The sequence below is a fragment of the Epargyreus clarus genome, unplaced genomic scaffold (assembly GCF_041222505.1).
Source record: "Epargyreus clarus isolate Ecla_fem2 unplaced genomic scaffold, WU_Ecla_fem_2.2 ptg000034l, whole genome shotgun sequence".
NCBI classification, from domain to species: Eukaryota; Metazoa; Arthropoda; class Insecta; order Lepidoptera; family Hesperiidae; genus Epargyreus; species Epargyreus clarus.
In genome coordinates this window covers 11,567,268-11,591,479 of record NW_027332239.1, presented here as the reverse complement: position 1 = coordinate 11,591,479, position 24,212 = coordinate 11,567,268, and the positions used below count along the sequence as shown (strand labels likewise).

Genomic DNA, 24,212 nt, shown 5'->3' with positions numbered 1-24,212 from the left:
ATATAAACATCAATAGAGTAAATAAATTTCTACTAGGACAAGCCTGCTTGCTAAGCCTAGAGAAATAGGTTATTAAGTAAATAATAACAGAGATTAATAAAATGTATTGATTTTAAGAACTAAAAATTTTCTTGACTTTAGACAATTAATCTCAATGTTGTAATTTTGGAATCCAAACAGATAGTGAAGTATTCGATTATGGTATTCATAAAAGTAACGTTTCAATTATTTAAATATAACGACATCAATGTTATTGCTTTTAATAATATTCATTTAGATCGACATATTATCGAGCATCCCTATTTCTTGTGAAGTATATATGGTACTCTATGTCTATGACAGAACTTATCAGTTTGTTATAGTCTACATTGTGCCAAAAAGTCAGATGGTGTGGCTGGCTATGGTGTCATGGATTCATGGTGTGGCTATGGCAAATGTCACTGATTAGATAAAAGGAAATAATATAAATCACACAATCTTAGTTTATTATCTCATTTTTCATTCCAAATATACACAATTTTAGGTAAATATGATGCAACATCAATACTGGGTAACAAAAAAGACTGTGTTGAATAAATTAGGAACCAAGGAAGACGAGTGTATTGTGGCATCTGACGCTGAACTAGATGCGAAATTAGAGTTGTTTCGATCAATATCGGATAGTTGCTTGGAGCTGCAACGAGTTTTAGATCAGTACCAGCAGCGACTGTGCCTTTTGGCGCAGGAAGAGAATTCTTTGGGGAAGTTCTTGCGGGAAGCTGGTAAGAGTAACGATGCGGCTGGCAAACACATGGTGTCAGCTGGCAAAGCGATCTCTTATTCGGGACAACAGCGATTAGGTGTGCGCGGGCCTTTATTGAGACTGTATCACGAAGTTGAAACGTTTAGATGTCGCGCGGTAAAAGATATGCGGGCGACCGTGTCAGCTATGGAGAAGGCACGTATTGAGTACCGTGCGGCGCTGAGTTGGATGAAGTCGACCTGTGCGCAGCTGGACCCGGACACCGGCCGCGGCCTGGATAATTTCAGGAAAGCGCAGCGACAAGTACGCGAAAGCAAAAAGATTTTTGATAAACTTACTTTGGATGTTCTACAAAAGGTAGGTACTTCAAATGTTATTCTTACTATGTAGTAAAAGTAGTAAAAGGACACCATACTGGAGAAAGTTTTATTTATTCCGCATATATATTATTTACTGATGTTATATTATATTGATTATTCACATAATTTATATGGCATAACGTGGATCAAAGTCACAGAATACCGTCATATTTTTTTTCCCTTTGAAGTTTTTTGCTTTGTATCTTTTTACCACACTTCTATTAGCTCAACCTGTATGTATGTATGTAACAAAACCTTTAAACTCGATTTTTAATGATCCGATTAATTTAAAGTTTTGAACACTTATGAAAAAACGATGACAATACATACATGATTTTAATAATTTTCATACATTCACCTCATTAGGATCGTCAGGAATTAATGATTTTCCTTGTGCAATTTTAGCGTGGTGTTTAGTTTTTAAACTATAATTATTTGTTCTTTACTTAGACTTCCTGCATCTTTCCACCTTTATCAGTTACACTTGCTCTTAATATGTGAAGTAATTTTACTTTAGGTTTTTTTACTTATTAATTTACATTACATATACTTTTATTACAATAGTCTTCAATATTATATTAATATTATATTAATGATCATTGATATAATTGTGAGATTGTATACAGATTAAATTTGTAAGTATTAAGTAGTCCTTGTGCTTATTTATTTTTCTAATTTTCAGATAGACTTGTTGGCTGCAGCAAGATGCAACATGTTTTCCCATGTGTTGTCATCTTACCAGAACTCCTTCATGACTTTTGCATCCAAAGTATCCCACACTCTGTTGACCACTGTAGATACAATGAATGCAGCTCCCCAGTACGAGTTTAACATACTAAAGAGTACTCTGGGTAAACCTGAAATTGACCAAGAAGAAGACACACCTCCAGACAGTGATCAGATGCTATTCTTTCAGGTAACTCTAAAACCTAAATAAACAAACACTGAAAGTAATATTTTAGAGTTTAGGAAAACTATTTTATATGACGATGATACGAGAACAACAAGTGTATACAAAATATTGTTGACATGCAATAGTTAGGGAAAAAAATGTTGCATACTTTATCAATAACATACTAGGCTCTCACTTATGTATATCTCAAAGAATGTTGCCAACGTGGTATACAATATGTTTCCTATTTAAATGGAAAAACAAAACTCACTGGAGTATTTTTTGAGGAATTATGAGAGGACTAAGATTCATAAATATTTCCTATAGTTGCAGTTTAATTTTATCTAACATCACAATAAATAAAATCTACAAAATTAATTTTCAGGATGAATATAGAGATGAGCAGCCAGAAACATCTCAAGCAGATGGAAAAGCCAATCCCGATGAAGCACCAAAAACAAGCTCAGAGGAACCTTCAACATCCGCTGACCTGATCAACACCGCAAACGATGCATCAACTAGCAGCAGTGGTGTGAACTCTGATTTGGCTGGGTTGAGTCTAGATTGCAACATGCCTACTAATTATGCATACTTTATGCCCGCACATCTGATACAGGTGGGTTTTATTTGGGCGCTTCAAAGGTTTTTCAATAGTTTCAATAGCAAAGCAATACTCAGTAACCTTATATCTTTTATATTATAACATATATACCTGATGTATGGGAAAGATCTGTAATATTCATCTAACATTATTATGAATACCTATAGTTAACAAGGATTTCTTATTTTTTCAGAATCTTAGTCCTGGTATGTCTGGTCCATTGGCTCCAGAAGCTAACAACATTAATAAGAGTCCTACGTCTCCTCAAAAAGCTGTTACGGTGCCAAAGAAAGATGATAAAGCAGCTTGGTTCAAACTGTTTGCTGAACTCGATCCCCTTTCTAACCCAGATAATTTACCCGGCTCAAACAGTAACCAAAGTCATGCAGCTTAGATACGTCAGGTTTTCCCTCATTACTAGATCTGTACAGAATGTTTACTCCTTACAAATAATATATACAAATAATTCAAGAATGGTTAATAAAGTAAATGCAAGTAAATTCTACCTAATTATTCTAATGATTATAAGTTGATTTTGTTAGTGCATTTCTAAACATTATCTAAATATTGTTTAAGTATCTAAGGAGTGAACATGATAAATGTATCCAGCATCACATACATTCTCGTTCATAAATTGTGAGCATGATACTGCTTATATTTCTACACATTCCAAATATATTTCCCCTTTTCTTTATTTTATAATGAAGAAAAGTTAACAGTATTACAGTACTTTTGTTTTTGACATGTGATTTAAAAAAAACCAGAAATCCAATTAGCTTGCTTGTTTTATAGTAATTCGTATTATTTACTTCAATCATATTGAAATGTAGATAATTATCTAAAAATATACTATTATGTTAATATGGAAGAATGTTATAGTATGCAAAATGACATATATGAATAATACTATACTAGTTATACTACATCTTTTGTGTTACTTGTGTATTTACATATGTACAAAAGCTGTACTAAATATACTATTACATAATTGTACTATAATACACAAATACATATAAATCACAATTCGAAAATATAAATATGACATTTTTGAAGAAGCAATCATTATTTCTTGGTAATATAATCTATCACTTACCACCACTTATCCACTTAAATTCTTTGAGATATCCTGAATGTGATATTGAGATCTGAAAATGTTCAATAACTGCAGTATATGATGTGAATTTTTCACACAAAACTGTTTAATTATTGAAAGATTCGTGAGATTAAATGTTTACCTTTTTAAATATGTTATGCAAGTACTGAAGAATTGTTATACCTGTGACCAATGATTTTTTTAATATAATCATTTTACTTTATGTTTAATTTTTCTGGTGTAATATAGTTATGTTATTATTGTCTAGACTTAAATATTGAGGCCACTTTATAAGAAACGAAATATACAATATAATGTACAAATTGATTGATGTGTAATGTAATGTAAATTGCTGAAATATTATAGATTGATGTAATAGTTGGTAATTTATACAACGGTTTTCTAATGCTTGTTTTATCATTTTACTGACATAGCAGTACAAACATTACATTGTTATACCGCTAGTTTCGATAGATATAGTTAAATCATATTTTTTTTTTTTTAAATTCTTGCACCAATCTGACCACTGAATACTTATTACATGTCCTGTAAATACTATAAGCTTTATCAAGTCTTTCTGTGGTTTAAAATATGCAACAACACGTAACTCATATGTTTTACCACCAGTAGTGGTGCGAATTCGATTTTTATCATACAGTTGCAGAAAGATATATATTATAGGCGTCAACCATATGATGTAACACTAGCTATTCCCAAATGGATAAAAAAAATGTTTAATGCGTTTTTTATATTATCTTCACCTGTAGTTCGAATTTATTTATACACATTGTCCTAAATATTGTAACTTAAACTATGTTATGTACTTATTTGCCAAGATTTGGAAGCTAGTCATTTAATTGAATTGTATTGAATAAAATATAGGTACTTACCAAAGATTTTTCTTATATTATTATAATTATGTTACGTAGTGCTAAATGAGTTATATTATTTTCCATATATCTGACAATCACTGTGTATTCCTACTATTATTTAACCAATAAATAAATGATTAAATATTAATTTGCTATTTTAATTTTGTTGTTTTATGTACAATATATCAATTTTATAAGTTACTGGTAGTTGGTAAGAACTAGTCTTAATAGCAGAAGTGAGAATCTAAACAATATTCTATAACATTTTACCTTTAGCTCATTATGAAAGTGTTAAGGCTTTAGAGGATGGTGATCAGGGCTACCGCCCAGAACCTCGCATGCAGGGGCCTTGCGCAATAACCCAAATAGAAAGTGTTGAAATTTAAGATTTCAATTTTGAGAGAGTAGATTTCGTATAAATATAATATTGAAATTCTTAAATATAATTCTGGAACATTAAAATTGAAGTAATCAAAAATTTTCATTTTCGCGGGTTATGCCCATGTTACGCCCTAGAACCTAACCACAGACCTGTATTAACCTGTTGGTATTTAATATCTGTGACTTCAACATAGTTCAAAACTTATAATATATTTTCGAAATATTGATTTTAATACTAATGACACTAAGTCACACTATAAGATTTCAACATTTAAAGAATGTAGGAAACTCATTTTTTCTTTACTAACTACTAAAATTATATTTATTGGACTTTCTTTTCTGTGTTGCCCTGAGAAAACAATTTTCCCACACCCATGGGATTTAAACAAACTTGTAGAAACAGGCATCTAAATTCATCATTTGGAATCTGTATGGCCGGGAACCGCCCGGGGCCCGCTGCGTGTCAGACCGGTATGGTGACTGTTCTGCCATGCGGGTCGTCATGAATATTTAGGGAGCGATGCGTGCTTACCAAATTGGGTACTTGACAGTTATAACAATAAAATATGAAATATATCCAATATGATAGCGTATAAGTAAACATAAATTATGCAGTATTTAGTTTAATTTTTAATATGTTCTAAGTATTTTAATTTTTTAAAAGAAATTTTCGATTTTTTATCCGTGGATTTTAAATCCCAAAACGGTGACAGTGCTGCCTTAAATGTCAGGTGACGTCACCACACGCATAATAAACAAGACAAATAAAAATGATATCGTTTGCTGTTAGAGTTGGTTGAATTTATGTTGTGAACCGAAATGAATCCACAGTATATTAAAGCTGATAGCGTGAATCTGCTTAAAGAAGATATACAATGCAATAAATAAAAATGAATACAAAAACTTCCATGAAATGACCTATGGAAATCACAAATAAACAACGTAAGTAAAATATTCTTTATATTTACATTTAATCATTTGGGACAGTTAAAACATTTCTTAACCGATTTCCGATAGAAAAAAGGTTGTCTTTAAGTGATTATCAAGCTTTTTAAACTATACTTATATTCTTATGTGAACTGTTCTTAACTAATACTATTCTAACTCTATTCTTATCGTAGACATCTTTATAATATATGAAATATATGAATACTTTAACTTGCTGTTTTGTTCTGATTACATACGGGTTTGATGATTTAGAGTAGAGGAATCAGAGGAATCTCCTTATTCTTTTTTCTCATTAATACTTCTATTATATGTTTGAATCCTCTGTCTGCAAGTTCTTTTAACGTTTATGAGATTTCGGTTTTGGAACGTGTATAAGCAAATTTGTTAGGATATTTAGCGATCGTACTTGTACACATCGTCACTGCACACGTCTTATAACTTGTCATTTATTTGAATTTTAGTTATAAAAGCTAAATAACTCCCTATTTTCTTCCGAGCGTTGTTTGTTTACAGTATAATGACGTTTCGCCACAAAATGACACTTGACCGCCTGATTTAACGCGACGTTCCGTTTACCGTAAAGAAACTTTGTTTTTTATTAATAAATAGCCCTTTTTTCGAAAAAGTGATCAATGAAAGGCATATATAATACGTATACTAATTCATTACAATACTTTCCCAAAAAGTGTCAAGTAGCCAATTGGCGCCAACGGAGAACTGTTTCTTTTACATTCAATCGTATTGCAAATGGCGTTCGCGCCGCTCATTCAGACCTGCACACGAGAGCTGCGCAAAGAGCAGAGAGCGGCGAAACTACCTATATAAAGTTGGGACTGTTTGTCCGGCGTACATACATGATTTATTTTATACAATTAATGAATTATATGACTTACAGTATACAATTTTATGTTATTTACGTGTTGAAATTATATTGTTATTTATATTCTAAATATATTACAATGTATTGATATTTAAATTTATAGATTTAAGCAATAAGTAGTTACACTACAAATATATAATTTAAAAATCTTGGAAAATTTTCTTGATATTATTTCACAATTAATCACTAAAAAAGTAGAGTTTATTTGCATGGTGCAAAAGGCAGTGTAGTTTTTTTTCAAACAAGTTTATACTATAAGTAAAGTTGTATATAAACATGTAAATTTTGAATTATTTTACCTTTTTTGATTTAGTACAATGTATAATTATATTTGTAATTTATTATCGTAAAAAATATTTATATTATTTTATTTTACCGCTAAGAAATTAATCATTTGTATAATATTAGGAAATTTTCAATTTAAGATATAATTTGGTCCACGTATTTGTAAACTTTTTGTATAAATGACGTAATTTTAAAATCGATATCTGGTAACACAAACAATAATACAATGACTTATGACGGATAACCGATTGTCAGTAATTGACAGAATAATTTCAACTTGTCTGATTTCTGAAAAAGAAAATGACAAGAGACCATAAGAAAATTCAATAACTAGCATTGCATTTTGTGTAAAATCCCTGAATATATTATATCGGCATAAACAATATAAAGAGTTTAGATTACTGCGACCAAAAATGCTGAACTCTTGTAAGTAAATATTGCGCTTTGATTAAAATATTATTTTATTTTTTTTTGTTGTGAAATAATTGCTTTTTGTAAGAAAATATAATAGTGTATTTTTTGTAGTTTTTCGTGGTCTCCTTGGAACGGAGGAATCGCCGTCCAAAGTACTAGAAGTGCGCTCCGACAACTATATTTCAAGACCGATAAGATACAGAGAGGATTCTATATTACTTTACGGTCCTAAAATTCCTTCAGATGGAAAAAATAATAAAGACAAATACTATGAAATCGTATTACAAAAACCATTCACAGAGAGCTTGCATCAAATGTACAGGTTAGTTTAATGCTGTTTTTTTTATTGAAGTTGAAAATGAGCTTATCTGAAGTTAAGTTATTATCTGAGATCGGCCATCCCTTTAAACCATGCTGCTGTATCAAGGTAGGATCATAAGTGAGAGGTGTGGCTGTAGGCAAACTACAAACCACAATATCTGAATATAAGAGTAATTTCAGAGCAGAGATCAGGCTTTACCATGAATAGAATCTAAGTTAAAATTTCGTGATTGACTATGAAATTTTTAATGCACAATTTTTCTTCTAAAAATTCTACATTGTAATTGCTTTTAAATTAAATTTGCAGTTTGTACCGATCGGAGAATCCTGAAGTGTCTGAAGAAAGATTTATTGTTTTTAAGGATAAAATACCTCTGTACATCAAAATTACAAAAGAGGTAAGCTATATAATATTTGCTTTCATTAAATTATGTAATACTTAATTTTCATTATATCTTATTTTTTGAAGTTTTTGGAAAAATCTCACTACTCACAAATCTTACAAACTCAAAGGCTACACCAAAAATATTCATCTGCTATTGTTTGTAGATTAAAGGATTAATTTAAATGACAATATATGTTTAAATTATTTATATAACTACTAAAGTAGCATGATTATTGATCTACACTTTATCTAACAAATTGTTCAAACAATATCCATCATATAATGATGAAATGAAATTAATAATGATTACCGTCATATTCATTAATTGTAATTTAAAAAGTAATATTTGGCTCAAATAATTATTTTGTAGTATTTATGAATTATCTACATAAGTAATGTTTTCTTTAATGTCAACCTGCCATCTATTTCTCGAGGGTTCAATGTACAAATATAATCATAATCTAATTAGGTCAATGGTGTCATGTGTAGCTTAGTCATCTTTATATCTCATCGATTAGTACAATCATGATTTCCGTCTTATTATTATATAACTACAATAAATTGTATATGTAGATTTGGCACAGTATATTCTTTGATTCATTATGTACAATCAATGTGGCTCTTTGACAACTATATTAATTGGATTCAAACACCTACCAGATAACCTATGTACACCTGAGTGTTCTTTAAAAAGTTTTCAAAGCTGCTGTGAAGGTTACTAACTCATACTTGGCGAGAATGACTACGACTATGGTTTGAAACTGTCACAATATTGGAAAAGATTTCATGCCAGCCTATCCTCAGCACTTAGTGAAGGGTTGACGACAATATTCTTTGAATGCTTAAAAATATTATGGAAGCTGCCACTTTCAAATTAGATTTGAATTATTAGTAGGTATATTCTTAAATCAGTTGTGAAGATGCAGGGTGGTACATTTGTAATAACTTCAACTATAGACTACTAGTTTTTGCCCGCGGCTTTGTCCGCGTTTAAAAGAAAATAATATAACATACTAACTAACATAATGCTTTTATTTTAATCACAACAAACATCAAATTGCAGTGCACAGTAGCTAGTCTACAGAAGATTTGCGACACACTAAGTGAAAACAAATCGTGGACAATAGCACATTTGGTTGCGCATTTTGGGCTCTATGAACTCTTTAATGAGCCAGATGTTCAGAAACACATCAATGATGTGGACCCGACGACTGGCGCCACACCACTTATGGTAAGTCTTCTTGCCCTCAATTTTACAATAATAGTATTAATATGAAGAAATGCAAGGATAGTTAGAGGAATTTTGAGGTGAAAATAAACATAAAAAATCATCTTCATATAGGTTTTCGTTTCAAATTGTTTCGAAATGAGACTTACACTTAAAATATCCTTGAAAGTATGATAACATATCATTTGCATTTTAATATTTCAGAGAAACAAACCAATATTTTGAAATAAATAATCTCTTTCAGGTGGCAATTAAAACAGGCAATGTACGAATGGTCCAAAGTCTCATTTCCCTCAAGTGTACTTTGGATACAGTGGACACTGATGGCAACACAGTTTATCATTATGCATCGGCGAGTAACAAGGAAATCATTAATGTGAGTATTGCCTTCAACCTAACCTTGATCTTAAGTACCTTATCTTATAAAAAAGAAATATAACATTGCAAAATTATTTCATGTTAACGTCTTATTTAGCCTGTACCTCTTTTGTACCTACATACTAAATGACCCTCTATTTCTCTTTAGTGGGTCCCTCAAGGCTGACGATCGTGACTTCTTTGCTGTATAGTGTCTTTTCAGATTGCGATAAAGGGCCTGGTGTATCGTCTCGCTGACCTGTCCGATACGTGGTCTGACCAACGTTTTGGGCCGCGTCCTCTGGGTCTCTTGCCCTCCACCTTGCCTGTCACCATCTGCTGTTTACTTGTCGTATTAAATTTTAGTCTGAACCATCTCAACCGATCATTCTAACAGGTTATCGTAGAATAAATTTCATTTCATTTCAAAGTTATGTGCGTATAATAATTAATAATCACTTGCTAAACGGTGAAGGAAAACATCGTGAGGAAACCTGCATACCTGAGATTTATAAAAAAATATCTCAAAGGTATGTGAAGTCTACCAATTCGCACTTGGCCAGCGCGGTGGACTATGGCCTAATCCTTCTCATTATGAGAGGAGACCCGTGCCCAGCAGTGGGACAGTAATGGGTTGTCGACGATGATGATGATGAAGTGCAATAATTGTTTGAAAAATTCACCCTATATATATATACATTTCTCTTTACAATAAAGTTCAAATAAATAAATAAATAATATCAATTGTTCCAGATAATAGCGTCCCGGAACACGTCGTCGCTGAACGTGTACAACCGGCAGGGCTACACGCCGCTGCACGTGGCGTGCCTGGCGGACGCGCCCGACTGCGTGCGCGCGCTGCTGCTCGCCGGCGCCGACGTCAACCTCTCCACCAACAGCCGCACCACCAGCACCCTGCCCGGTATGCTGAAGGTGGTAGAACCCTTTGTGGTTCGACTCCGGCGGCACCACCGCCGCATCTATTTCTGCCTCATAACAGCAGTGTTAAGCGCTGTGTTCCGTTTTGAAGGGTGTGGTAAGGGAGACATACTTTTCCGAGGCGTTCCAGCTTAGTCCTCAGGGGTAGCGGCGCGTTTGTGGCCGACCTCAGGTACAGATGTCCATGGGCGGCAGTAGCCACTTACCGTCAGATGGACTGCATGCTCGTCTGCTACTATATTATAAAAAAAACCGCATCACCAGCACGCTACCCGGTATGCTATAGTAGTAGGGTTATGGGGATCGAGGTGACCACAGAAGTCGTAATCAACATTTTGGTTTTATTCAGTCAAGAAATTTCCCATCTTACAATATTAGTAAAATATTATTAATAAATTTTGGTAAACCAGGCAGAAATATTGAAATTTCAGGAAAAACTACGAAAACTATATTTTTACCACATACAGTCTTATAATATAAATTTTCTATTTTTATTTATTAATTTTATTATACCGTATAGTACAGTTTATTCGTACATTCGTCGTTCTTTGTTAGACCCTAAAGGTGTTGCTGTTATTAAAATTCAGAATCTCTTTTAATTCCATGACTATACTTTCCTTTACTGAATGGAATGCATTCCATATTTATTAATATATAAATTTTCCATGCTATCGAACAATCAAACCAAAAGCCAAAGCTCCATTGATCCTGATGTCACAAGTTTGAAATTGGCAATCCATTTGTAACCGAGAGAGCAAACGCCATTCAAAACCTATAAAAGAAATAATAAATGTACTATGACTAATGTTTTATGGCTGTGGAAAAGATAATTGCATATTGTTCGAAATTAATTTGTCTCCATGATATAATTTAAATGAATAATTCAAACCTATAGTGTTCTAACATTATGAGTGGTATAAGTAGACGAAGCATGATATATTATTGTCATATGCTTCCAAAGGATGCTATAAGTGATACTGGTTATGTAAAATTATTTGTAACAATGTGTTCTAATCAGTGTTTTCTGTCGGAAGTAGCGGGTAATTTTTTTGTAATTGCAATTATTTGTATTAAAGTTAAACAATATGGTTTATCAATTAAAATGACTAAACTAAATGGGACCTTTAAGTGCCGGTTTGAGTATTTTATTACCATTTTATAAGAATAGTAAAGAGCGCGTATATGGCATTTGTAAAATGCCGCGTTGTAAGAAAAGCAAATGTGTAGATATAACTGTTAAATTACTGATCGTATTAACGTATGTGTTACAGGTATTGTAGGCGACATAGTAAATGTGAACCAGCCGAAGCTCTACCAGCAGGACATGAAGCGTGGAGGCACGCCTCTCCACTGGGCGATATCCAGGGAAGTGATAGAGGCGCTCGCCGACAAGAACTGTGACATAAACTCTATCAACTTCGATGGCCGGACCGCGTTACATATACACGTACTACGCGGTAGACTGGAGTGTGCCATGGCGCTCCTATCTCGAGGAGCAGAGCACTCAGTAGGCGATAACGAAGGCAACACACCCCTACATTTGGCAGTGAAACAGATGAACATAACGATTGTGAAAGCGTTGATAGTGTTCGGGGCGGATCTAGAGGCGAGAAACAACGCCGGATATACCCCTCGGCATACGGTCCCAACGGATATGTCGAACGGGACCTTCGATAAGATACTGTACGTTCTGCACGCTGTTGGAGCCGAAAGGTGACTGATAAATTTTTCGTAGTTAAACTCAATGGCAAGGAATTTTCGAAACGATAATATTGTAGCGGATGCGCCGTTGGGTTCTTATCGTATTTACCATGCATTGAAGTTTAGTATATTAGTCACTATAAAATAGTAGCCATGTATTTTGAATAATCGATTGATCTTAATTGTGAGTCTTAAAACTAAATGATACTTATTCACCTCCCTAAGTGCTAATAGCTTAAGTTACAAAATTCGAATTCATAAAAGCGTTTTAATGTTTATAAAAGGAATCTTAGTCTGTTTTGGAAAGAAATAAATATTGTAACATATTTCTGTGCAAACAGAACGGAGCATTTTCTAAGGTAATTCTGGTAGTTTTATTGTCTATGGTTTATGAAATATAACGACAGTTTGCTTTAAGTTAACATTAAAACTACTTGGCAACAATCCGCTACAAATATGTATGATGGTATATATTTTAAACTATGTAGTATGTATCACCCTCCCTCCCACAAAGGAGCCGTGCAAATGAAAAAAATCAAAAATATACACCACCATACATATAACCACAAATACGTGTTTCGCTCCAAAACGGAGGATCGTCAGGATAAGGTTTAATCTTAACTTAAAAGCATGGATTTCCGCACAGTAACACCTGATACAATTAAGTATCTAACAATTTATTTTTATTAGTTTAAAAGTAATGCCTATCGTCAGATGTTCGTCGGACACGCCGGGGTGCGGGCCGAGCTGTTCGTCCCGCGGGGAGTATAACGGGGTGCCGCCGCCGCCCGTGGCGCAGGGCTCCGCGCGCGAGATGATCAACGACATGCTCACCGCCGCCACCATGGCCAAGGCCGCCGCCATGGATGCCGAGCAAAAGCAGGGACGGTACGACCATACTACGTCACTAATATCACCTCTTAGCTGATAATTTTTCTATCATTTTAATTTTCGTCCTTAATCCCTATTTTATTTATAGTTAGATATTTTTTTTTATAATATGGGTGTAGCAGACGAGCAAGCAGTCCACCTGATAGTAAGCTACTGCTGTCCATGAATATCTGTAATCAACCCCAAATAAGATTAGATATTCCCACCTGAGGTCGGCCACAGATGCGCCGCTACCCCTGAGGACTAAGCTGGAATGCCTTGGATAAGTATGTCTTCCTTACCACATCCTTCAAACCAAAACACAGCAGCGCTTGACACTACTGTTAATAGGCAGAAATAGATGTGCAGTCAGAGTCGGAGTGAAACCACAAAGAGTTCTACCACCTTAAAAATATGCTATGATGAGCTATGATTTAATTATAGGTTTTGATGAAAGGTATCTTCATTAAATTTCATTTACTTTGAAATCCCTTATCTGTTTTTCAGCCTGTTGTGCTTGGACGGCGGCGGCATCAAGGGCCTGGTGCTAGTGCAACTGCTCCTCAACCTGGAGGCGGCGGTGGGGGTGCCCATCATCCAGTGCTTCGACTGGGTGGCGGGCACCAGCACGGGCGGCATCCTGGCGCTGGCGCTGGCGAGCGGCAAGAGCCTGCGCCAGTGCCAGCGGCTGTACTTCCGGATGAAGGAGCATGCGTTTGTTGGCATGCGGCCCTATCCTTCCGAGGCGCTAGAGGCCATCCTGCAGGACTGTCTGGGTAACTGGTATTTGTTAGGTCTGATTTTTTTGTAACCTATTATAATTATGAATTTAATGTAATGTGGAAATTAGATAATGATTATGTAATAATTAATTATGACTGACGTAAGTAACGATGTACCTACTTGATTATAAATGTACCAATTTATCTGAAATTTACTATAATTGACTATATGCACTAAATTTATTAATGTATAACAATTATGTTTTCTTACTCTAACGTATTAGGTATAAACCTGTAACGTTAGCTGTAATTTTAATTTAAATAAATACATAAATAAATAACGTGGTCGGAACTGTGTACACAGTTAAAATGTAGAAATTAAAAAGAAATAGTAGATGAATTTGTAAAATAATAGATGTAATTTGCTTAATTTGTCGCAATTTCATAATAGTTGAGACATTTGTCGATAAAATTTACCATATTGCACATCATAACTCTGACATCACTTACTAGAAACAATGTTTACTTTACCAATGTCATAAAAAAACAAAACTTATGGTTTTAATTTTACTAGTTGTACGGACTTTTATATGTAATTATGGTGTAATTTTTATTGTCATTCTTATGTCATTTTTTCAAATATTTTTTTTTGTATATTTCCAGGGACCGATAGAGTAATGGCTGATATCGAACACCCGAAGCTGATGATCTTGGCGTTGCTAGCGGACAGAAAGCCGGTGGATTTGCACATATTCAGAAATTATCAGTCTGCACAAGATATTCTCGACGAGTACAATGGGACTATCAGTGAGTATACATTGAGTATTATGTTATCTGTATCAAAATGTTTTAATTTTATAAGTAAACTGGAAAAATCATGTTGTTTATAAATGATAGAGCCTTGTGACAGAAGGACAGATGGCAGATTAGTAATTGGGTTCCTTATTTAATCCACTCCAATTTGTGTTTCCGTGATTTTCTTAAGAACTACTGGTTCAATTTGAATGGGGTTTTGGTTATTTTCATATTAGATGTTTTCTAGACAATTTTAATGGAAAATTAGAAAAACACGATTTTATATAATCATGAGTAACTCCAGTGTTTCTAGACCAATTGCAATTTTATTTTTAATATCTTATTCTCAAGTTTATTTTTTAATTTCATAATCCTTTGGGACTTTGGGTATGCAATCGTAAAAAATATTTCGCGCGAGTAAAGTTGCGTGCGTTATGCATAGATAAGTAAAGATTACTCAATCCTAACACGAAAATGTTACCAGTTTTGACAATTCAGATGGTCACTGTCATCTATTTTCGTGATTGAAAAATATTAAAAAATGTAGTTTTTAGATCACGAATGAAACGATATTTCTCCGCACTTTTTTTTCGATTTCGTGTTTTTGCACCACTTAACAGCGCGTGTCGGCATCGTTCCGCGTAAATTATACCATGACAGCCATTAAATTGCTGACATATTTGTCAGCCGGTTAAGCCATTTAATGTTTTCTTTCAATTACAAGGCGGTGAGATATCTATACTTATCTATTGGCCGGGCCTGAAGTAACGTGGTGTGTGTGCAGGTCCGCGCGGCGAGGCGGGCGACGCGGCGGGCGCGCTGGGCCGCGCGCCGCCGCCCGCGCAGCAGCTGCAGTGGCAGGCCGCGCGCGCCACCGGCGCCGCACCCTCCTACTTCCGCGCCTCCGGCAGGTACACTGCACGACAAACTGTTAGGCCCGCTCTACATTCCAGCGAAAACGCGAGAACGCGAGAAAAGCACGAGAATGTGGAGCCGATACGAACCGGGTTTTTCTCGCCTTCTCGCGAGAATGTGGAGCGGGCTTAGTGTTGCTCCGAAGTTCATGCGCGCAGGTATAGTCAGACAGACAATGCGGTCCAACACAACTACAGATACTCTGTTGAACTCCGTTGTCCCTATAGTTCCGGAACTAGAATAGGGCTACGGTATCCTCTGCATGTCGTAAGAGGCGACTAAAAGGGAGCTTCCGGGGTTGCGGGCGGCAAGAGTGGAAACTCGAACCGTCCAGTAAGCGACCCCGGAAAGGACAACGGTATGTGTGGTCGCACCGATTTAGAATTAATACCGATATTCATCAAATTCGTAAAAATGTTCGAAAAAGCAATACATTTTAATAGATCGTTTGTATGATGAGTAACACATAAAAATACGGCTATTGAAAGCGTTCGTACTTCAACTCATTTTGTAATGAAGCTATATTGCAATCTTGCAGGTATTTAGACGGTGGATTAATGGGCAACAACCCGACATTGGACGCATTGACTGAGCTGGCCGAGTTACGGCTGGCGTTGGAAGGCACCGGCCAGATGGAAGCCGCTAAGAAGACCTACTTGAAGGTCGTCGTATCCTGCGGAACAGGTATTGAACAGTCATTTTAATGCATTTCTGTCTATCATCATCAACAACCCATAACTGTCCCACTGCTAGGCACGTGTCTCCTCTTATAATGAGAAGGATTAGGCCATAGTCCACCGCGCTGGCCAAATGCGTATTGGTAGACTTCACATACCTTAGAGTTTTTTTTTATAGATCTCTCAGGTATGCAGGTTTCCTCACGATGTTTCCTTCACCGTTTAGCAAGCGATTAGCGATTTCTGTGTATAAATAATAATTATTATTTATTTATAAGTTTTTGTACACGGAAATGTTATGGAGATATAAATACAGTACAAAGTACTGCTTATTTCAAAATGAAATCTCTTCCAGCAGCTCTGAATGTGGTAGAACTCTTTATGATTCGACTCCGGCGACACCACCGCCACATCTATTTCTGCCTCATAACAGCGGAGTATAGCGCTGCTGTGTTATGGTTTGAATGGTGTGGTAAGGGAGACATACTTTTCCGAGGCGTTCCAGCTTAATCCTCTAGGGTAGCGGCGCATCTGTGATCGACCGCAGGTAGGAATATCTAATCCTATCTGGGATTGTTTACAGATGCCCATAGACGGCAGTAGTCTCTTACCATCAGGTGGACTGCATGCTCGTCAACTTGCCGATACGTATTAGTAAAGATTATAAAGGTATCTCATTATTAAATAATATTTCATATATGATTCATTCCAGGCATGCCTCCAGTAACGAAGTTAAAAGATATAGATGTGTTTAAACCGGAGAGCCTTTGGGACACGGCGCGCCTGGCTCTGGGGCTGACGGCGATAGGCAGTCTCCTGGTCGATCAGGTAAATCATTACTTACGAGTTAGTGTATCATCAACCCTCCAGCCTAAGTAGGCATTATTTAGTCTACTTCCTCCCAGACAGTGGTACGGTACTAAAGTCCCGCTGTGTGCACAACAGCCCGGCCACGTGATGAACAACTAGCCCCTCTTCCCTTTAAGCGATGACGCACAGCAGTAACGCACCTTTGTGCCCGCAGGCGACTGGAAACATGACGAAGCACTAACCTTTATGACTATGCAGAGGGACGAGCGCGTTGGTATAGTATTCACCCTTAGTTGTGCAAGGCGATGCAGGCGGACGCGCGCGTGGTGCGCGGCGCTGGGCGCGCCGTACTACCGGTTCCCCCACATTGCCCAGCACTGACCCCCCGCTGCCCGCAGGCCACGCAGGCGGACGGGCGCGTGGTGGAGCGCGCGCGCGCGTGGTGCGCGGCGCTGGGCGCGCCGTACTACCGGTTCCCCCACATTGCCCAGCACTGACCCCCCGCTGCCCGCAGGCCACGCAGGCGGACGGGCGCGTGGTGGAGCGCGCGCGCGCGTGGTGCGCGGCGCTGGGCGCGCCGTACTACCGGTTCCCCCACATTGCCCAGCACTGACCCCCCGCTGCCCGCAGGCCACGCAGGCGGACGGGCGCGTGGTGGAGCGCGCGCGCGCGTGGTGCGCGGCGCTGGGCGCGCCGTACTACCGGTTCCCCCACATTGCCCAGCACTGACCCCCCGCTGCCCGCAGGCCACGCAGGCGGACGGGCGCGTGGTGGAGCGCGCGCGCGCGTGGTGCGCGGCGCTGGGCGCGCCGTACTACCGGTTCCCCCACATTGCCCAGCACTGACCCCCCGCTGCCCGCAGGCCACGCAGGCGGACGGGCGCGTGGTGGAGCGCGCGCGCGCGTGGTGCGCGGCGCTGGGCGCGCCGTACTACCGGTTCCCCCACATTGCCCAGCACTGACCCCCCGCTGCCCGCAGGCCACGCAGGCGGACGGGCGCGTGGTGGAGCGCGCGCGCGCGTGGTGCGCGGCGCTGGGCGCGCCGTACTACCGGTTCCCCCACATTGCCCAGCACTGACCCCCCGCTGCCCGCAGGCCACGCAGGCGGACGGGCGCGTGGTGGAGCGCGCGCGCGCGTGGTGCGCGGCGCTGGGCGCGCCGTACTACCGGTTCCCCCACATTGCCCAGCACTGACCCCCCGCTGCCCGCAGGCCACGCAGGCGGACGGGCGCGTGGTGGAGCGCGCGCGCGCGTGGTGCGCGGCGCTGGGCGCGCCGTACTACCGGTTCCCCCACATTGCCCAGCACTGACCCCCCGCTGCCCGCAGGCCACGCAGGCGGACGGGCGCGTGGTGGAGCGCGCGCGCGCGTGGTGCGCGGCGCTGGGCGCGCCGTACTACCGGTTCCCCCACATTGCCCAGCACTGACCCCCCGCTGCCCGCAGGCCACGCAGGCGGACGGGCGCGTGGTGGAGCGCGCGCGCGCGTGGTGCGCGGCGCTGGGCGCGCCGTACTACCGGTTCTCGCCGCGGCTGGCGCGCGACGTGGCGATGGACGAGCGCGCGGACGAGTGCCTGGTGGCGGCGCTGTGGGACGCGCAGGCCTACATGCGCGACCACCGCGACCGCGTCAGGGAGCTGGCGCACCTCCTCAGGGGTAATATCATCTTTAAACTTGATTTTTCCTTTTTGACGTAACATCGGTTTCATGTAATCATAACCTCTATTTGCTAAGTAAGCTGATAGGTGTTAAAAGAATTTCAACATCGTCTTAGTTTGCCTTTAACACAGGCCAAAAAAAGATATACATACGTTAATCTATTTTTGCCTATTAACAGCAGTGTTAAGCACTTTGTTTTAATGGGTATGGTAAGAGAGCCATTCTTCTTTCGTTTCAGCTTAGTCCATAGACCTCAGAAAATAATCTAATCTTATATGAGATTGATTACAATGACCAGCAAAAGCCACTTACAGATGTATTGCATGCTCGCTGCTTATCACACATTATAAAAAAAACTTAATCATAATCTTTATTTGCTAAATAAGGTGTAAACATGATATGCATTAAAATGTACTATATCTACTAGTCTTACTTTGCCTTTGAAGCGAGCAAATATAAAATTACATGTTAAGTATAATAATTGATTATGATTAATGTCCAGCACACATCTAAATAATACATTATTATTTGTATTGTGGATCTGAGCATGGAACATGTGTGTATGTGTGTGAGTATGAATGCACTTATGCACATATGGGCAAATACATGTGTGTGTGCATGAAAGATATGTAAGAACTTAAGCGTATGTACAAATAGACATACGCGTATGTACAAATAGACATGCACATGTATTTAATTTGTAAGTATTTGTAATTGTATGTTATATATGTTCAAAAGTACTTTTTTCTCATTTCAGATGACAATAAAAAGAAATAATAAATCTATGGTCCATTCGTACAATTTCAGTAAATCTCACTCATTTGAGGTAAATGCGCTTAAACTGTGTGTGTATTCTTCTCATATTATGAAATGTATACTGTAGCTTGGGTATATAGTATAAGTAGATATAGTGAGAGATTTATGTATAATAATTATTTATTGTTGTTTATTTTTAACTAACGGGTATGAATTTAGTTAAATTTATAGTCGCACTGTTGGATGCATTTGTCGACGTTGCCAAAAGTAAGCATCGGTAAGATGATTGTCTTAAAAACACCTTCATTGTTGTAAAAAATCATAGTAATTATTTTGGCAATGTCGGTAAATACTTGTCACAAAGGATGAATAACCTGACTTCACTTAATTATTCGCCCAATGCGCGGCTCACACGATTTGACATACTTATGTACAAGTGACATTATTTATTAATTACTTACAAATACAACGTTCATTGTTTTAAAAATTATAGTAATTATTTTGGCAATGTCGGTAAATACTTGTCACAAAGGGTGAATAATCTGACTTGACTTAATTATTCGCCCAATGCGCGGCTCACACGATTTGACATACTTATGTATAAGTGACATTATTTATTAATTACTTACCAATGGGTAGATGTTATATTTCTTAAATTAGCATAATATATTACCATAATACATAGCATGGAAGCATAATGATAGATAACCTGTTCTATAAAAACTTATTTTTTATGTGCAGATATAAAGTAAGAATTTATTTAAATGAATATTTTCATAACGTGGTAATGATTTGAAGTGTTTTGGTAGCGCTTGTTTAATTGTATATTTTCGAACAATCACTGTACCTGTGCAATAATTCCATAATTATAGGTGTTCATTACGTACAGTACATTATGTACTTTGTTGTTGAATTTGTTATTATGTTGTCATAACTCATCATTATTGATTAGAACTTTTTATTCACCTAAAAAGTCCAGCATTATAGATAATTTTATTATAAATTTGTCTGTCAAATATATGAAAATTGTTTGAAAATAATAATTAACTTTCTGTGATGTATTAATAATGCAATGGTTGAGATTTCGCATAATTATTATGTAGCGTATATCTAAATGTATTTATACTTAAAAGTAAAATAAAACAACTACTAAAGTCGCATCCATCATATAGGAATTCGAATCTAAGAGTACAATCTAAACATTCATGTTCGTCAACTGTTATATGAACGCATTTGTATGGCTAATTTCGTATAAGAGTTACTTTGTTTGGTTAAATAGATAATTATATAAAATAGGTACCATGTTTAACGTATGGTTTCATGCTTCATTTCGCTTGCAGATGAGATCATACGCTTTAATTCTATATTCCTATAGTTGTTCCATATTGAGAGAGACCGTTTGACTAAATATAATAAATTCGACAAACGATTTATTCCAAGACAAAAGGGGGCGTAGCGTTAATTTAAATGGAAATATGACTTGTCTCGAATGGACATAATATACATGTATGTTTAAAATGACGTTCTATTGGGAATTCAACAAATATTGAAGTATTAAATTTATTGAAATTATTTAATTTATACTGTTTTGACCTTAACTCTGTATTTAATTATTAGGTTGAATTTTTTTTATAATTACTTAAATATGACAAAAAATATATTAATTATGTGGAATTATAAATAGTTTATTAAAATTGGTGTTTTAACAATATACGCTTTATATGTAAGATTATATACTAGCTGTGTTAATTGTTTTAGATAATTTAGATATTCAGTTGCTTAAACAAATGTTTATTTTCAATTCCATATTAGTCTAATTTGAAATTGCAATTAATTTTTATGTATGGCCTTGTCGAAAATGCGTTTTGAAGATATTGACGTCAAATTCTATTTTACATTTGTATTTATAACTAATTATAAATCAATGTTCATTCAAAAATTCATTTTAATATACTGTTAAGTTAATGTTTCAAAGCGTATGTATGTAAAAAAGTTGTTGAAATTTAAAATGAAATTCGGGTATAGTGTAACCTACAAAGTATAATGATGACAAAAGAGACTTTACTATAAGTAAAGCTCCTATCGACCAAATGGCAGAAATTTGCGCAATCTTTTAAGAAACTTAAAACTTATAACATCTTATGCCAATAACATTGTTTCGATTTTTTTAGTTAGAAGTGTTATCCAGCGTTGATAAATAAGCTGACCGTCAGCAGGTGTTACATTTAAAATATAAATATCGTTAACATCGCATAATATGACCATGGTATGACGCATAATATTACTAACTAACTTTATGATCTTACATGACCGCAAGACCGAACGCTTTCAGTCATTTGATGGATAATCATTTGTGGTAAATGGTCATTAGTGTTTCGCTACAGCCATGGAATTTGTAGTGGCGCCTCTAGCGATAAAAAATGGCATCTCATCATTTCGTTCACTACGTCACCGACTGATTGTGATATTACATGTCTATAATCTCTATTGGAAAAATAAATATGTTATAAAGGAAAGTGATTTTTATTACAATAACACAACAATTTTTTTTTTTTGAAAAGCACTTTATTTTTATATTAAAACATTTATTTAACACTAATGCTTATATACCAAGACTCAATAATATCACATTTCTGATGTGGATATTATCAATCCACGACTATGCTAATTAATTATAGTAAAAAGATTTATCTAAATTTTTCTAGGTCCAAAACTTAAGTACCACCAACGAGGGTTCAGACGAAAATAAATAGGTATCTAATAGTGCCTCAATTTTATATCGGTAAGGAATATTTTTGCCTCAGTTTCTGATAGTGTTATGGATAGTAATGTGTAGACAACACATAAGCTTACAATATACGCCATAAGCGCTTTATCGTAGTAACGATTTGTGTGCGTGTTTATTTAACGCAATGCACACGCAACGGGATCGCTACGAACACGTCAACGGATTGTTACAAAAATATCGGTAAGCTGACGAATTACCTAAAAGTGGCAAGCTGAAGGATCTTATGATTGCAATACACTTAATATTTCATTGTAAGTCAGTGTTATATCAGAACCTGTGGCTAAGTATAAACCATACATAACATTTTTATAAAATTTGGAATAAAGTAAGTACAATATTAAGTTTTCTCGTGAGATTCTATAATACAGTACAAAATAATTGTTTAAAGTAAACTCGCCTGTAAAAATAAACTAATATTGAAATTATACAGGCTCAAACCGTCCTCTAGCTTGTCAATGGCTATCTGTCAAACTGACAGCTCAATACGGCCGTCCCGCACCATCGACAAGATATGGCTAGTGGTAAGTGCGTAGACTATACAGATTTAGCCATTGGTACACTAGGCGCCTTGAGCTTGAAATAATGCAACAAAACGACTAACGAGACCGATTTCCATATTTATTTTTTTAGTGTCAGTAATTTAATGAATATTATTATTTAGTATTTTATAGATAAAAGTACTATTGTCTTTATGTTATAAAGTTATTTAATAAACGAAAAGGCAGTCTCATTAGAAATATGATCACATTATTTTATATATAACATTAATTTGTTAGGTAACAATATATTTTTATTTCCAGGTATATCAGGTATGTCGAAAACTCGATCCCTACAAGCGAGTATAATACAGTTTTCCGAGGTACTTCGTCGAGCAAAATTTAGAATGATAGGAACGTAAATACTTAAACTACTTAGCCGAAAATAGCGCGCTCAACCATTATAACTTATTCTACAACTATTTAGAAACGAGGCACCGAATTATTAAATTAAAACAACCTTGCATGCTTCACTGAGAATGTATGCCTAAATAAATGGAGTACCATACGTTTTCCACAAATGAGCGCCTCCACTAATTGCTGAGAATTAATTGCGTTAAAATACTTTTAATTTAAACAACTGAATTATAATTATAAGTAAATGTTTTTGTGTGCCTTAATTGAGGCTACAAGTGTAAATCGTTAATGATTTTTCAGATTAAAAAATAAAATACTTTTAGAAATCTATATACCAAGTATTTGTATAAACCGATTTAAAATGGGAAATCTGGTTGGAAATCACATTTGTAGAAAACGTAAAGCGTCGTTCGCTCACTCAAGTTACTTCTAAGAAGTCTTTTAAGTTTTCCCCAGTTGATTGATAACGAATACTGCAATAATAACATTAAGATTAAAAATATAAAAACATACCGTATAATATTATACCCAATAGGTATATAAAAATGAATACTTAATGTTATCTGTTTTAATATTAAAAAACAAACATTTTTTATCTGTTTTATGGCTCATTTAAACTTCTAATTAATTTAGATGCAGTATTTCTCATGAACCTACTAGGGACTTGGAAGTGATGGATGTACAAACTAAAAGTAATGGTAATTAAAATGATTTGAACACAATCGAGGAACAGAATAATTCATGAACAGGAGAGATAATTTTATAACCAATTATTAAAACTAAATAAGTACAAACAAAATAAAACTCGTTTATCCCAAATTAGTGACATTTAAACTTATAAAAAATACTGGCTACGTAGGTTCAATAATTATGTATCCAGTTCGTCTTAATGACGCGCTTTGTTATTTTTTCAGGTTATATAATTATCTCTG

The 24,212-nt window shown here is 36.4% G+C and overlaps 1 protein-coding gene across 2 annotated transcripts; it reads left to right on the top strand.

Moving 5' to 3' along the window:
- The first annotated feature begins 347 nt into the window (after nucleotides 1-347).
- On the top strand, nucleotides 348-21,327 carry LOC140756127 (85/88 kDa calcium-independent phospholipase A2). Of its 2 annotated transcripts, XM_073091564.1 has the most exons (18): nucleotides 348-1,099; nucleotides 1,784-2,017; nucleotides 2,379-2,609; nucleotides 2,788-2,965; nucleotides 7,579-7,789; nucleotides 8,096-8,186; nucleotides 9,237-9,404; nucleotides 9,646-9,777; nucleotides 10,512-10,680; nucleotides 11,969-12,410; nucleotides 13,113-13,286; nucleotides 13,776-14,044; nucleotides 14,654-14,797; nucleotides 15,570-15,696; nucleotides 16,239-16,384; nucleotides 17,090-17,205; nucleotides 18,630-18,840; nucleotides 19,601-21,327. In XM_073091564.1, the coding sequence occupies exons 1-18, from the start codon at nucleotides 530-532 to the stop codon at nucleotides 19,618-19,620; spliced, it is 3,633 nt and encodes a 1,210-aa protein (XP_072947665.1). In that variant the 5' UTR covers nucleotides 348-529; the 3' UTR covers nucleotides 19,621-21,327. The 2 variants fall into 2 exon arrangements, with proteins under 2 accessions (XP_072947665.1, XP_072947664.1); XM_073091563.1 differs by lacking the exons at nucleotides 348-1,099; nucleotides 1,784-2,017; nucleotides 2,379-2,609; nucleotides 2,788-2,965 and adding an exon at nucleotides 7,303-7,479.
- Nucleotides 21,328-24,212: the final 2,885 nt, after the last annotated feature.